At 39.5% G+C, this 16,840-nt stretch overlaps 1 protein-coding gene across 2 annotated transcripts in view; it reads left to right on the forward strand.

The window, feature by feature from the left end:
• The window catches only part of spns2 (SPNS lysolipid transporter 2, sphingosine-1-phosphate), a 58,204-nt gene that overhangs the window by 29,403 nt on the left and 11,961 nt on the right, over positions 1-16,840 (forward strand). For both annotated transcript variants that reach the window (XM_079247762.1, XM_079247763.1), the window contains 8 exons: positions 726-862; positions 5,699-5,850; positions 7,554-7,620; positions 10,107-10,246; positions 10,438-10,590; positions 10,732-10,921; positions 12,981-13,046; positions 13,632-13,730. In XM_079247762.1, the coding sequence (XP_079103888.1) occupies positions 726-862; positions 5,699-5,850; positions 7,554-7,620; positions 10,107-10,246; positions 10,438-10,590; positions 10,732-10,921; positions 12,981-13,046; positions 13,632-13,730 (1,004 nt within the window). The remainder of the gene's footprint in view (positions 1-725; positions 863-5,698; positions 5,851-7,553; positions 7,621-10,106; positions 10,247-10,437; positions 10,591-10,731; positions 10,922-12,980; positions 13,047-13,631; positions 13,731-16,840) is intronic.

Below are 16,840 nucleotides of genomic sequence, written 5' to 3' on the forward strand. Positions count from 1 at the left end.
TTGGTCCTCCTCGTTCATATAAGCTTAAAGCTCCGAGAACAAAGCCTTGTTGTCCTGACAGCAATCTGGGGAACATATTTTAAAGCACTTGAGTTTGTTTCACTGACACATAGGCTCACTTGTAAGAAATTAAGATTGCAGAATTATTTATGACCTTAAAGGCCACCAGCATCATGTGTGATTGTTTAAATTGTTTAAATTGTCTTACTTTTGCTAATATTTATTACCCACACCTAATATTTTCATTTACTTTTACTTACAACCTTTCTTTTTTAACTGAAGGACTACTGTATAGCTCATATGTCAGCTTTGCCTCATCTGGAGTGATATATCTCATTCAATTTCTCTTCACAAATTGAATCATGTAGAAATTTTCTTATCAGTGCTCAGTCATTTGCTCCAAATGTTGTAGGTGAGGTGTAATATGGTCAGAGTTGAGGGAAGTTGTCCTCTGGCAGTCCTTCTCTGTATCTTTGGCACACTGCTATCTCATGCTTGATCTGGACAGGTCTTGACTCAATAACTAAACCAGGGAGCTGGATTTAATGGCTAAGCCCTGCTGGTATTTGGAGACTTTTACAGAAAATTGTAACAAAGCAATACAAGTAATAAATAGATAAACCACGCAAAACTGCTGATGCATGTGTGTGTGCTTGCTGTAGTCATTTTCTGTGCTTATACTGTAACCTAAATAACATTTTCTCATTTTTCCCCCCCTTCCACAGTCTTCATCTGTAGCTTCATGGTAGCAGCTCCCATCTTTGGTTACCTGGGCGACCGCTTCAACCGAAAGGTCATCCTGAGTTGTGGCATTTTCTTCTGGTCCATTGTTACACTGCTGAGCTCCTTCATCAGTAGAGAGGTACGGCATAGCGCCTGTTCTCACAGAAACTTTCGGACGATTCCAGCACAAGAGATCCAGCATGATTATATTAGGCTTCCTCCCCCTACACTGATGAGCTAATTAGTTTGTTATGATCTGGATATGCTCAGTGTTAAGGCAAGTGAAATGAAAATGACACACTCATTAAGTCAGACACCCGCTTTGCCTTTGTAGACATTCTTTATGTCTTCTACCCGCCCTTCTTCTTTCATTCGTTCTGGCTACCAGCCAATCTGCTAATGAAGACCCATGCTTCACAGTTGTCTCAATTACAATACTTTAGCAGATAAGACGATGTCGTTTCAATGCCCCGAAGCACGTGGATTTAGATTTGATATCCCTAAAAGCCTCTATGCACTGGAAGGTGTTGGTTGTCTGAAGCAATAAGATTATTCCTGGTGGTGATGTTGTGGGGGGAAGGGCTATCCTGCAGAAAGTGGACATCATATTACAATAAAACGTATGTGTTGTTGGACATGAGTATGTATGTGTGCATGTCAGGGATGCAAAACCCTGATTGATGTGTCTGTTAAAAAAAAAAAAAAAAAAAAAAATCAGCAGACTACAAAATTGGCTGAGCTGGAATGGATATGTGGTAATAAAATACACTTTTGTTAAATTGATGCAGCGTGTTTACAAAGTAGCATGATGAGGTTTTTGCAGTGCCATGTCTCTTCGTGACAGTGTGAGGGAGTGACAGCTCAGAGATATTTGATGGTCTCTGGAGGGCAACCTTGGATTTTAATCCTCTACAAAATCGCCTGCTGTGAGTCAAAACTGCAGTCATTTTTTTTAAAGAAATATATTCCATTTGGTTATGGAAAAGCTCCAGTTAAAGACCTCCTTCTGACAAATGCAATAAATGATGCTGACTCTTGATGAGGACGTAATAAATGGTCCTCAGGACCCGTTGTCCCTTGCCCGCCTATTTGTTTCCTCCCTTAAGACGTGTTCATGATTGTGCCAGTCAAATAAGACAAGACTAGTTGCCGTTATGTAACAGAATTGCGGCACTGTCGCCATGAGGGATGAAAGATATGCAGTGTAATAAAATGTTAATTTCCACTTACAACTGACTCCTATCATTACAGATTTAACACACTGTGGGGCATTTTGGGTTTGGGTTTGCAGCACATATGGAATCTGGTGTTTCTGTAAGAGAAATTCACCACAGTCATGATGTGAAATTACACAATTTTTTCTGCATGACCGCAAAGATTAACGTCACAGAGTGATCGCTTTTTAGTAATTTGAAATGCGTCAGTGGCTTGCTGTAGCCAAATGCTGTTAGGCTAAAAGATAAATACATTATAGTGCAGCAAAATTTATCTTGTATTTATTTCTGTATCTTCTTTTGAATTTATTTTCTCATTCATCAGAAAACATGACTCATACTTCATTCAGTCTGATCTCATACACAGAAAGGGAGAGAAGAGAAATAAGAATTATGGCAATCTGGTCAGAGGAATTGTATATATTTTATTATTTCTTTGGTCAATATTTTGATAGTTATCATCTGTAGATTCATTTGTCCCAACTCAGAAACGCCACATAATTCAGACTGGCAGGTTAAAGTTGATTTTTAGAATAACTGAGGCAAGCGTACTTTGAGGGCAGTCAAATAAGTTAAAAGAATTGAAAATCAAACATGGGTTTATACTTAAAATTCAAAAACAGGTGACAGAAAAGCAACAATGAGCAGCTAAAAAGTAAAATAAATGAGGGTGATGCAGGTGAGAGAAAGGGCAGGGAAGATCAGGTGATGCAACTGGTGGTAATGTGGAAGGCAGGGTTCGCTTTCAAAGGGAAGTGTTCAAACCTGTGACAGACATACTGCAAGTCAAACTTTACCTGGATACAAACTCTGTTTCTTTCCTTTCAAATGTTAGATTATGTAAAGGTGCTTGCCCAGTTTTATCTAATTCAGGTTGTTATTCAGAGCATTCGGACACTGTCCTGTTTGGACAGGACTATACAAGTTAATGAACATTTAATAAGAAATTCATGTAAATATGCCAAATTTGAGCAGGGAAACATCTAAAACTGGGCGTGGGGAACCCTGGTCTCACTGTTTTCCGGCTTAAACATACAGGATTCAAATAATGAGTCAGAACTTGGTGCTGTTTGATCCATTTTTATTTAAATCAAGTCTGTTGGAGCTCAGAAACATCTAAAACTCGTAGTACCATTAAAAACAAGAGTTCCCCACGCTTGGTCTAAAAGATGAGAGCCCGTGGTCTGTAAAAACCACAACTGGCCAACGGTGTTCCAGCCCATGGTACATGGTATGTCTACAAATAACATTAGAATATATCAAAGTTACTAAATTGTTTTATTTAAACTTTATTGAACTAGGAAGTCCCTTGAGACTACTGTCTCTTTTTTTAGGGAGACCTAACAGGCTACTGGCTGCTGTGTCCTTCACTCTTGGCTTGAAAAAAAAAATTTCTCCTCTGTCCAGAAACAATTTTGTTGGTTCCAACAAAATGGCAGGTGTCTGACAACTTAATCAACTCTCCAACCACACATTTTAATAAGCTAATCTCAAAGAATACAGCTTGTCAGTGCTCATGGTGATGGTTGTAGGATGGAGGATGCAAATGCCGAATTCAGAAAGTTCCAAGTTTATGAGCAGAGCAAAGTTCAAAACCAAGTAAACATAGTAATCCGAACAGACAAGATTTCAAAGAAAGATCCAGATATCCAGAAGCATTAAACAAAGGTTTTTCACCAGGGCAAAACCTACGGTACAACAGAGAAGTCAAAAGGTTAGAAGTTACTAACAATGGACACAGATAAGAAAGGCATGACTGAAACCAGGGGAGCATGAATACAAGGTGAGTAATGACAAATAGCTAACAGGTGTGTATGGTAGAAACAGCCCAGTGCAATGATTAATACAACACACAGCAGGTGCGGAGCAACCAAAACCCTTGAGGAAGAAATTATTATTAAAAACACAAGAAATGTAAATACAGCAAACATGAAAAACCTGAAAATATAAAAATAAAGCAAAACCAACTTGTGTGCTAAGACTAACACATCTTTTCTTAAACTTAAATTCTATTAAACTGATTATTATGATTGTCAAAATTTGATCATGTCTTTTAAGATGACAGTTAACAAAAAAAGTATGCTATAATGCTAAAATATTTCAACAAATATGTTCAACTTGTGGCTAACTGCTAAAATATTTCATGATTAGCATGCTAGCAATAGCATTATTGGCACCCATGTTCCTGTTCAACAGAGAGGGTAAACAGCGATAATGTGTTGCTTTTTCTAAACTTCTCTTTAATCTCTGTAGTCTTCAATCTACATTTACTATTTCTTTGCCAAAGTTTTGTGGTGTTTTTGGCGAAGAGGTCTGGTGTTTTCTTCTTTTTTTTTTTGCTTCATTTAGCGCTACTAGCATTTCTGATCCAAGTGGTGATGATAGTCTGGTGGTGACCACACACACACACACATACACACAAAGAGCTACCATCATCATCCCACTAAATGGCAGGCTACCACAGGAAGAAAATAGACTTTAAAACTGTGACAACAATAAAGCGTCAGCAGTGAAAGTTCAGTTAGGCATCAATCATAAACGCAGTAGTGCAGACGCTGTAATACAAAACTAAATGTTGACAAAACATCATTGGGAACTTGCAAAGTACCATTGTTGAAAATGATATGGGTGAAAACCACAGCAGAGAGGTTTTGAAGTGTGGGGGTGAATCCCTTGAGTGTCATTTTACAACAAGGTATGTGTGGTGTATCGTCTCCTGGGAATGTTTGACGGCTGTGTGTTATTGACCTTATGACACTGTTCCATCCAAAAGCACAAAGCCTGAGAAAAAAGACGAAGAGCACAGTTCTTCTCTTGAGTTTACAATATCACCTTTTGATTTATCCCTTTACCACCATACATTATGAGAACCTACAATATCATCTTAAATTTGAAGATGAAAGATAATAATCATTGTATAAATGACATTTCCTACCCAGTGATAGACTGGTAACTTGTCTAGAGTGTTACACATGTGATTCAGTACTTTTCAGCAGATAGCATGCAGTTTTATAGCCAATGTTTACAATTTGCGGCATTTCATTGTGTGGGGGGAACTTGAATTTTTTTTTTTGCCGCTTCACAAGCAATCAAGTGAGTAGTGGTTGCCATGGAAACAGTTAACAATTCAGCTGCCTCCACCAGAAAGGCTTTAAAGTATTCACCTTCTCTACTATTGCTTTATACACATGCCATAAAGGATATTTGCCAAAAGGGTGTCTTTTGTGCTGATTTGATTGATATATTTCTAATGTTATTCAGCTGGTTAGGATGACCTCAATATTGTGGGTTGAAACAAATCAAGAGGATGCCTGTGTGCTAATTTATTGACCACCAAACAGTGATATCAAGTGGATGAAATTGAGAAAATATTCAATTTTTTGTCATTGTAGTACCATTGATTGTTAAGCATATGCACTAATTCAAGTATCTTGTGATTATCTACTTAAGATACAGCAAACATTGCTTTGTCAAAACTCAGTTAATAAGCTTTCAATTAATTTTGTAATTGTATTATTGATTATTGATGAAGAGTGAAGTAACTTTTATAAGAATCTTGTGAAATAAAAGGAGATTAAAGGAAGGTTTCTTTCCTGAAATGGAAATGCACTGTGAAAAAAGCCGAAGAAAAAAAACATACAGGACATCTTGAAAAGATAAAAGAGGGTTGGGTTGATGTATTCTGGGAGAAATTTTACCTGCAGAGCCTTGAAGCTTATCATTTATTTTCCTTTCTCTTTCTTTCTGCCTCTTCTCTTCAGTACTACTGGCTGTTGGTGCTCTCCAGAGGACTGGTGGGCATCGGAGAGTCAAGCTACTCCTCCATATCTCCCACCATCATAGGAGACCTGTTCACTAACAACAGCCGCGCCATGATGCTCTCTGTCTTCTACCTGGCTATTCCTTTGGGAAGGTATGATGTCTACAGTGCTTGCCTGAGATATGCTATATTTGTTCAGGACATTTTATTAGTTAATGGGAAGTTATTTGATTATTTTATTTGCTTTATTCTAACCGATCATTAGAAACTGTCCACAAAGATCAAAGAATTCCTCCCATCTGCCTGTTCTGCCTCAGAAAAATAACAATGGTCCTCCCAGACAGGAAAACAGAACTTACAATTGGCTGTGCAAGGCTTAAAAGATGATGGGAAGCTCTTTCTGACATGGATGACTAGGAGGTATTATTAAGCTCAAATCTCCAGACTGTTCAGTTCATTCAATATGAAAAAGGGCTGCAGGGAGAAGGCAAACAAATGATAAAAGATTAATGAATTTGTAGATTCGTTGCGGGAGTCACTTGAGGTTTTTTTGTGAGGTACAATGTTCATCAGCATGTGCTTGAGCTGCTGCACGCTATGTAGTTTTCTATCTACAGAATTATGGAGGGGTGGGAGGGCTTTTAGTCTCTCCAACACTGTAAACATTAACATGAAGTTAAGTTTCTGTTATTATATAACTTGCCACTTTATATTGTCTGAGAGGAAAACAGTGATGAATTGTTATATAACCAATTGGGTCCTCTAATCACATCAGTTCTTAACGTCAGATTAAAGACAGTGGGACTAATGAGGAAGGAAAGAAAATACAGTCCACTGAGTGTTTGTTATGGCTTGCCAAAATGTGTGGGTCAATGTAAACTCTCCATCAACAAGACAATAGAAGGTGAAAGACTGGCGCTCAGTAAAATGCTGTTAAACATCCTACCAGTCTCCCATTTGTTTGTCTTTGCTGATGTTGTTCTGTCCTTTTTCAGGAAGTCACCTCAGAAATTACATCACATTTAAAGGATTGTCTTTATTTACTTTTTTATTATTGTGGACAATATTATTTCAACTTAGCTTCCCAGACATGTTTGTTGGTAATGCTTGTTCTTTATGGGGGGTGTGTGCTTTTTAAGCTTGAATATTATTGTTGGTGTTGAACTTTCCAAACCCTCTTTGGGTGGACTGATAAGATTAGCTGTTAGTCACTCACTGGAAATATCATATGATCTCCGGATATGTTTACAATGCACTTGTTATTTTTGGACAACTAACCATGGAAATATAAATAATAAAATGTTTCCATCTTTGCCTTGAATGTGTGAAAAAGATCAGTAAACTAATTGACTAATTCCAGTGAATAAAACTGGAAAAAAAACTACATTAAGACATTTTAATGGGAAATGTACAATGACACACTCTTGTGTTTTATCTAATCTGATTTATCTACAAGTCATGGATGTTCTCCTCTGTAATTAACTCAGGTAATATACCCTGACATTTTGTTATCATGATAACAGTCTGTTGCCAGACAACTATATTAGAACTCTGATCTCTTGTTTCACATGCATTATAACGCCTGCATTTTGTGACCGCATGCAGAGATCACTCTTCCACAAATAGACTTACTACTCAAGTAGCAACCAATGCTTTGATCACTAACACATCATACTTTTTTCATTTCAAGTCCTCAAATACTCAACACAGTTTTAATCAGACCACAACAGGATGTAGGTAGCAAGTTTAAGTGATGGAAATGACAGACTCATCAGCTTTTTATACATAATGTAGACTGATAAATTGATGGGAGAAATTTTGTGTTGCTAATGTATCATTTTTGTGTCCATGTGCAGTGGGTTAGGTTACATCCTGGGCTCTGGCGCCAAGGACGTTGCCAAAGACTGGCACTGGGCTTTAAGGGTAAGATTATCATAATCAGTTGCAGCCTCCAACCCTACACACAAACATGAACACAAATACAGATGAAGAGACCCTGCAGGGACTGGTTGTGGGGCTTGTTATGGGCCTGGGGTCAGTTGGGTCAGTGGTGGCAGAAGCATCAGGGGACACTCATGGCTGTTCAGGCGATCCTGGCTCTGACAATACAGGCAAGTGACAGAACAAGAAAGCCGCAGGCTGAGCGACTATTGTGTAGATCTGCATTAGCACACCCTCCAACTGAAACATTTCCACAACCTTTAACATCAAATGCATACAGAGTCTTCAAATATGTCTTAAAACTAACAGCCAGTAAATGTTGTACCTCTTAAAGCAGCAGAAATGTCTGATTCAGTGAAAGAACATGGTGTCAGTGCATCATCAAACTACATATAAAACAGTGTATTTTTGACTGCAGCATAAGGTTTAGCTGTCATCTTTGTGTCATTGTTCCTGCTGGTATTTTAGTAGTTCTTGAAACAATACCGAACCTATTTTCCAGGCATGCAGTATTTGGGGAAAAGATGCTATTCTTAGGATGCTTTCCTGGGAAGCAAAAGGCATGAAAACATTTACAAGACAAAGCATTAAACCTCACAAAAGCACACATCTGTTACCATGTGATGGTTTCCCTAAGGTACTCAAACAGACTTGACCTGTATCCCTTTCAATTAAAGGCTAAATTATTCTTGCAGCAAAAATTTGCTGGTGAAAAATTGCTGATAAAGCATTAATTTAAAAAAAGTACACATTAGTGGCCTGCCTTTTGTGTTAGCAGAATACTACATACTGTAGTGGAGACTGGTGTTAAATTAGAAGCATAAATCACATTGTCGTAGCTTCGCCTTTTACTGCGAATCAGCTGAATACTCCAGACAAAATGGTTGCAAGAAAACAGCTCAATAAGGCATTCCAGCTATAATGGAATAGACCAATGAAAGGCCTAACAGGACTCCCCAGGAACTGCTGCCTTCGGAGTCAGCTTTTAAAATCCTTAAAACAAATTATGACCCTCCGCCTCTTCTGAACAGATTGACATTTAAAGGAAGGCATTAAACATTCTCCAAATCTGTCTTAGTGGAAAAAATTCTTGAACTTGAGAAATTGTTGGACAGGAAGTCCATTAGTTATTGTCTTGGTGGAACATTTATTAAAAAAAAAAAAAAAAAAAGAAGGAAAATACAACAGGGGGGCACTTTGTTCCAAAGCAACCACAATGACATTCCAATAAAACAATCTCAGAGCCAATTAATCACTGCTGGGGCATGCAGAGAAAAACAAATACCAGACATGAAACAGGTTCTGTGTGACAGTATCCTGTTTTAACGAAAGAAAAAACAAAAAACACCGCTGCACCTCCCTTTGTTCTTGCCTGTCGTGTTCCAGCTACCTTCCTGGAAATGTCAATGCGAAGGGATATCCAAAGAATTGAGTTGGAGGGGAGGGCAGTAGCTAATTTATTTGATTGCCAACCATCCCTGCAGGAAGTGTGTAATGAATCCAGTGGGAATGGAGGTCAGAGGTCACAGACTCCTGGTGTATCACCCGAAGAATCAAAAAAAGCTCAGATTTATTCTCCACTTTGGTGATGAGCTTGCTTTGCTCCAGGAGTCCCATTATAAAAGTTAATTCAGTTAAGTTGCTCCAAACAAGCAGAGGTTAACAAAGAACACAATGTAGGAACGTGAGTGATGAGTGTTGGTGTGATCCTGTCACTATCTGGGTCAAATCTGACTTCAGATTACCCTCTTTACAAAAAATGACAAAGACCACACATAAAATACACAGATACATACTCAGTTTTAAAATACCCATACAAATGCATATAAATGGGTTTTTATGAGCAACAAAATACAGGATATATGATGACTTTATGCTGACATAAAATAGTTTTTTCTTTTGTGAGCAAATTGTAGTGCTCAAACAAATCCTCTTTAACACATCCCATCCTGCTTTTTGTCTTTGTACCCCTTGCCCTCCTCTCACTACACACACACACACACACACACACACACACACACACACACACACACACACACACACACCGAGTAAAAACTTGTGACCACATGAACCATAAAGGATGACAATGCACATAAAAGCAGATGGGCAGCTGTGAGGATTTCACCTGTTCACAAAGCAGCTCAAAGCCAAAAGGCTCTTTTCGTCTCTTGTATGGTTGCACACATGGACAAGCCCACACCCATTCATGAACACACACACACACACACACGGTGCTAGCAGAGTGAGCAAAGGGAATGTTCTTAGTTGCGGAGGGCTTGTATAGGATGTCAAGCATATCAGCAAACAGTGGCCTCACATTCAGACTGTAAACACGCAGTTCTTTGTCCTGTATGTCATGCTTTATCTCACTTTCCCCCAAACTGCTCCCATTGTGATGTGTCAACAATATCTGAGCCCTTGTAAGTCTCTTTGAACTGTATTGATTGATTGATTTCTTGTCCTGTTAGGTGTCCCCAGTCTTAGGTATCACAGTGGGAGCGCTGATCCTACTTTTTGTGCGGGAGCCGGAAAGAGGCAGCGCAGAGCAGATGGGAGGACGCCGGACCCGCACCTCCTGGGTCTGTGACATGAATGCACTTGTCAAGAAGTAAGGCTTATTCTCACACAGTTCTGAAGCAAACATATCCTCATCAGCTTCGTCTAGCTTATCCAGCGTCGGTTCTGGGTGCTAACCATTTTACATTAAAGCTGCTTGTAGTTAACTGTCAACTAGTGCAAGAAGGGAAACTTCCCTAAAATCATTTTATCATTTGTTAACTGTTGTTATCTGTGCTCCAGCCGGAGCTACGTGTTCTCCTCCCTAGCATCAGCAGCAGTGTCCTTTGCCACGGGTGCTTTTGGGATCTGGATCCCTGCATATCTGACCAGAGCCCAGGTGGTGCAGAGGACAGCAGACCCCTGTACAAAAGAAGTTTGTTCCAGTGCAGACACGTGAGTGTTTCTGTTTGACTTCTGCAGAATAACACCTTGTAAAACATAAAACTTCATTAATAATAAAGTACTTGATACTGGTTCTCATTTAAAATACTTGCATGCTTTATATCTAAAGGAAATAATGTGTATCTCTTGCAGCTTCATCTTTGGAGCCATCACCTGTGTGACGGGGCTGTTAGGCGTGCTGATAGGGGCTGCAGCCACACGCCTGTCTCGCCAGAAGACAGAGCGAGCTGACCCTCTCGTGTGTGCTGTCAGCATGCTGGGCTCAGCCATCTTCATCTGCCTCATCTTCGTGGTGGCGAAGAAGAGCATTGTTGGAGCTTATGTAAGGTTCACTTCCTGTTAACATTTCTGTACTGTCTGAAAGGAATCAGTAATATCACCGCATGGACGATAGATTTTAGACCTTGGGGCTGAAAATGGAAAAAGAACATTTTCTGACCGATCAAGCGAGAAGAGACTTCATTAAATCTAATCAAGGTGGGGTTGCCTTTTAAATAAAGCAGAAAGCGCACACCATTAAAGAAACTGTTACCAGTTTCTTTCATTTCCTGTGGCAGTGTATTGGTGTCGCTCCTCAAAATGAATAGCTTTGATTACAGGTGAGATTGAAATTCCCTCAGAGGCTGAAGCTCATACCTGCTGTGGCCAAAAGCTTAACAAAAAAAAGAATAAATATGTGTGATACTTGTGCGTCTAACAGTGCTGTGAAGCAGGAAAGGGTGCAACTACACAACCACTACTTTGGAACAATGTACTTCGGGCTGGTAGCTCAAATCTTTACTTCTTATCAGTGATAAAAGAATAGGAACTGACCCTCAACTGGATGGTAATAATGCTGAAAATCTGGGAAACAGTTTCCCATGCGTATTAGCGAGCACAACAAACAGGCTTCCATATCCTAAATATGTGACCATGGCTGACATTTTAAGTCTGGCCTCTTTTAGAACTGAAACCACCCATATTTTTTTTTTTTTTACATCCTATGTGATGTTTAATTAATTGCTCAGCGATGTTTAGTGTACATACTGGTGGATGTGAATGAGCTACTGATACACATAATATGAATAGCTTATATTATTACAAGAAAAAAGACTGCAATCATTGATTAACCACTGGATAAAGTACTTCCTAACAACTAAACAATTGCTGATATAAATAATGATTTAACTAATGAAGTGAGATTTATGTGAACTCCTATTGGGTCAAAGGCACGCATTTATCAAGTGTTTGACAGCAGTATGACTCAGCCAATTAGACCTGAGCTACAGGGGCATCCATATTAATTATATCTGTCAAACTTCATTTTATACAGTTGCTACATCACAGAAATAGAATTTACCTTTTGGTAATAGACCCACGTGACACATAGTTTCTGCCCTGCATAAATGTTTTGCATAGTTTTTTCTGGATTTTTTTGCTGTTGCAACACGTGCCTTCAGTTCTCCTGTCATTGCTCTGCTGTGCCGTCTTAAATCATCTTCCTGCACAGCAGAAGTGGTAAGTTCGCAGCTCAAGTTTCATTGCAAAGAGCTGACAGATGTGTCATATTATAGGGCGTGACATGGTTGTAGCAGTCGGTGCTTCTCTGTCGAGGCAGATCGACCCCCTCGCAGCTGTTGTCTCGTCAACACATAGCTAATCTGAGGAAAAGGCAGGTCTTCTCGCTTCTTAGAGGCAACATGTCGGTCACGGTGTCTGGTTCGCAGCTCTCATCTCCATCTCCGCTGTCAGACCCTTTCCGTGGTTCTCTGTACTTTACAGTAGGTCTGGCACCCTGGCTGGGGAGGGGGGGGGGGTTATTCCCCAGCAGGAAACACACATCAATCGCCCGTGTTAAAGTGTTTTAGATGAAACCAGCCAGTACAGATACATGAGATTCCACTGGGTGTGTTCTGCAGAAAGTGGCCAAGTAGCAACAGCAGCTGCTGCCAATACAACACATACAGTAGCCTATATGTACATGCAGCGTGCTGCTGCTGCTGCAGGAGATTATTTAAAGAAGACAGTTTATACTCCACCCTCTCTAAAGCGGGGTCATGAATTCATATCTTAAAACTTAGTGGGCATTTAAATGTTTTCCACATTAAATGTCTTTGACAAGAATAAACAATTGTTGTCATCTTGAGGTGGTTTTCAGCTTGTGGGGTACAAACTTAGCTCAATGGGACCAAAATGAAGGCCCGTACATCCACATATAATTGGACAATGACATAATAACATGTTTTTGAACCACCGCAACCAAAGAATTTTTTTTTACAGCGACGGATTCTCACAGGATAGAAATATCGTCAGCTTCCTCCTCTGGCTTCATGATGTCATGAGCTGTTCATGGTCAGCACATCTGACTTGTTATATAACATAAAATCTTCTCCTTCATTAAGGTGTGCATCTTTATTGGAGAGACGCTGCTTTTCGTGAACTGGGCCATAACAGCGGATATTTTAATGGTAAGTACAGAAAACCTATATTTGTCTTTTAGGTTACTGGAAATTCCAGCAGTGGACTGCACCGAACAGTGGTTACCCAGTTAGAAAGAGTTTGGAAATGTATGAAAGCGGTTGCAATGTGAAAAACGAAGGTCCAGTGAACAAAACAATGCAGCCCTGAGCAAATCCTCTCTTTCTGGTACAAGTTCATCCTGGTGTGGATCCTCAGTATATCATTTCCTCATTTCAGCATCAAGCCAGATGTTTATCCTGATGTTTATTATCTTTTACATTTTTAGACAGATGTTTAAGTTAAAGAGACACAAACTAGAAGCTTGGGCCTATGTTTAAGCAGAAGGTGGGAGTGGTTGGATGTGTACCATATAGGTGCATGTGAGATGATGTGTGTTTGTGTGATAAGGTGAGTGTGATGTTGTTCTGGAACTCTAATGTCTTAAACTTAAGTGTGTGATGGTTTCATATATATTTATCCATAATTTGTGTTTATTATGTAAAGCACTTTCAGCTGCTTTTGTATGAAAAGTGCTGTATAAATAAAGTTTGATTGATATTTTTCACCTTGCATCTCTTTGTATCTCTGTGCAGTTTGTTGTTATCCCAACACGAAGAGCAACAGCAATCGCCTTTCAGAGCTTCACCACCCATCTCCTGGGCGATGCTGGAAGTCCGTACCTGATAGGCTTGGTAAGACTTTCCTTCTCCTCAGCGGCGCCTCTGTGGGGTTGATCCGGATGTGACTCACAATGGTTATAAGAATACACATTTCACCAGGTTATAAATCTGGAGCAGACTGTTTCAGAGGAAATTAATTCACACTCAATACATTCAGATAGCAGTTCTCATTTTAAATAGGTCAGCGCAAAGTGTGGCACAAGAGGAGCTTTTAGCACACGTCTCAGGAGAGCCGGTGAACAGAGTTGTGATTTCGCTGCAGCTCTCCAGGCTGTCAGTGGTATTTTCTAGTAAATCTCATGGTTCCCAAGAGACGCTAATGTTAGTGTATTTGATTGGTCGGGAGATGAGAGAGTGCTCCTTATTGGGCCTCTCAAGGTCACTGTCAGCCCAACCACCCTAAGTCCACCCTTCAACCGGCCACATACACGTAAAGAATAGCATCTGTTTGACCAGAATGAAATGCTTGCTGCTTGCTATTCAATGGAGTGTGAAACAGGATTCACCTCAGACTGTCAAGGCGCATTCTTCTCATGTTGAGCTGAGAATCAGCATTTCTGGAGTTAAATAGTAACTCCATTGAGGCGCTCATTCTGCACGCTTTAAAGGACTGTTTATAGAAGTAGGGAAGAGTGGATGGTTCGGCTTTACATGCTGCGTGTCACAACATGCGTAAAACATTTTATAGGAATATTTATGATGCATTTTGTGGAACTATATTGCTAAAAGAGAGTAGGTGGTGTAGTTATGTGTTTACATTGATCATTCCACCTCTGGTTTACAGCCTGAGTAACAAAAGCAGCAGAAATCTTTGATAGTGAATCATACTTATCCTCGACATCCTCTGTCAGTACCTGACAGGCCGGCAGCAGACACAGCTGTCTGCTGAGCTGCATTGATATTGGGATTTTTCTCTTTCATTTATTTTTAAATTGAAATCTTAAACTATTGTTGGAGGCTGAGAAATAAGCAAGAATTTTCCTTTAAGTATAAAGAGAGCTCTGAAAAGAACTGGCCGCATTTACATGGCTTTTACAAAAGGAATCAAATTCAAGAATCAGATAAAAAATGTCACGAAAAGATTAAATCTGCTAAAGAAGATAGCTCAAACTTTTGATTTTATTCACATAGATGTACGTGTGAATATTAGCTATTTGTTGTGTTTATCTCTTACCACAGATTCGAAGACAGATTTTAATGTACAGACAAGGTGAAATACAAAGAAATATCATTTTTAAACAGCAATTAAGCTAATAAAGAGGAAGCAGAAAGCTCATGCTTAAATCTGACTGCTTCAGAGATGAATCTAAAGAAAATACAAAATAAACATATGGGGATCACAGGCCAGTGAGAAATATAAAAGAAAAATAAAGGAATCTATCTGGATATGATTCTTATTTATTTATTTTATTATTTATGATGCATGATTTTTTGTGGCACACCTATCATTCCACTCTGCAGTCACACTGTATCATGTTTTTTTTTTTTTTAAACTTCCTATTTACATCAGTGAAGTAATGCTTGCCATAATCTGAAAACATTAAATAGTACTGTTGTAATCATTTCAAGACGTCTGTAGTAAAACAGCACCAAACAACATTTTTTATTCTTTTGTTAAGCAAACATGGCTCCCCTTCTTTAATAGAAGGACTTTAAGCCTTTTTTTTTTTCAATTCTTTGTGAAATAAAGCAGCGGAAGGCAAGACCTTGGTCCCTCCTGACAGCATTTAAGAAAAGCAGAAAGCTCTATTTAATACTGTTGTTTTGTTAATAAGGTCCAGGCTCCATCTGTCAGATTAATGCAGCATAGAGAAACATACTACAATGCCAGTCAGAATTATTCCTACATGGCCTCACGGTTAGTCACTCACCCTCATCAACTCCACCCTACTTCTGGGGTCACGACTCTCCGCTGAGTGGCACGCTGAATATCTGGAGGTTTCTCCCTCCTCCACAAACCCTGACCAACGATGTGCTGAATGCTCAAAGTGCGTCAGAAGTCAGCGCCTCAGTTCCTGAACTGAATTTTAGCACAAGAGTGTGACAGAGTTGTCGTGACGCACGTCAAGCGCGGGCAGATATGTGGTCACCCGTGCAGCTTGAAAGAAAAACTCCGTAAGAAAAAAAAAACAGACTAGTGAGTATTGCTAAGCAACCACAGAAGATGAGATTGAGTGAGTCTTTTTCTTTTTCTTTTTTTTTTAGTTAGCAACTGGATTTTGATTCATGTACCTAACGGATCACACTGCAAAAACTCAGCCGTAAAAAACAAGAAAAAAATTTACAAAAATTACGTAAGGTGTTGCCTTAAATAAGATAAATTATCTGCCAACATAACAAGAAAATTTGGCTTGTCAAGACTTCCCAAAACAAGTAAAAATACTCTTAAAGAGGAAGTCTCGGTCATAAATTTAAGATTTCTAATCTTACTCAGATTTCAGGTTTTGCAGTGCAAAAGACTGCATGTAACACAAAAACCAGTGTTGCAATTTTTGTTACTTCTTTGTGGGAGCACCTGCAGATACCAGTGGCTACAGGCCACAGCACCACCACCTTATTATGTAAAAAAAAAAAACTGCTTTAGTACGTCTGAAATTCTCTGGAGGGTGAGCTAAGGGTTGTCTCCAGCAGCACGTAGACCCAGGCGGTTGTCACTCAAGAACCCCCTTGAGAAACACATAATGGACTCCTCCTTTACTGTATGAGCAGGACATGACAACAACAGCAGGCACCAGGGGAATGCCAGGGACAATCTCTCAACAATCGTCCAAGAAATGCCTTCTGGCTCGATAATTAGACAAGCAGCAGTTCTACGAGTATTTTTAGCAAGGCTGCTCTGTGCAAGTTGTAGGGAATTTGCTGTATCTGATGAAATGAGCTTTGCACTGGCCACACACACAGTTAACTACAGTAATGTGGAGCTGATTTTGTCACATTTTATTTATTTTATCCCACTCTGTAATGACTCCTCTCTCTCGATGCACATATGAACTCACACTGCACACACAGGCCTCCTCCACCATTCTCCTGTCAGCGATTTCTCCCCCCCCCCCCCCCGAGAATCTCATTGTGCTGACTCGAACATGAAATCATTGTGCTTGAGCAAGTGTGACCCTATGACT

The sequence above is a fragment of the Telmatherina bonti genome (assembly GCF_933228915.1).
Source record: "Telmatherina bonti genome assembly, chromosome: 10".
In the NCBI taxonomy this organism is placed as follows: domain Eukaryota; kingdom Metazoa; phylum Chordata; class Actinopteri; order Atheriniformes; family Telmatherinidae; genus Telmatherina; species Telmatherina bonti.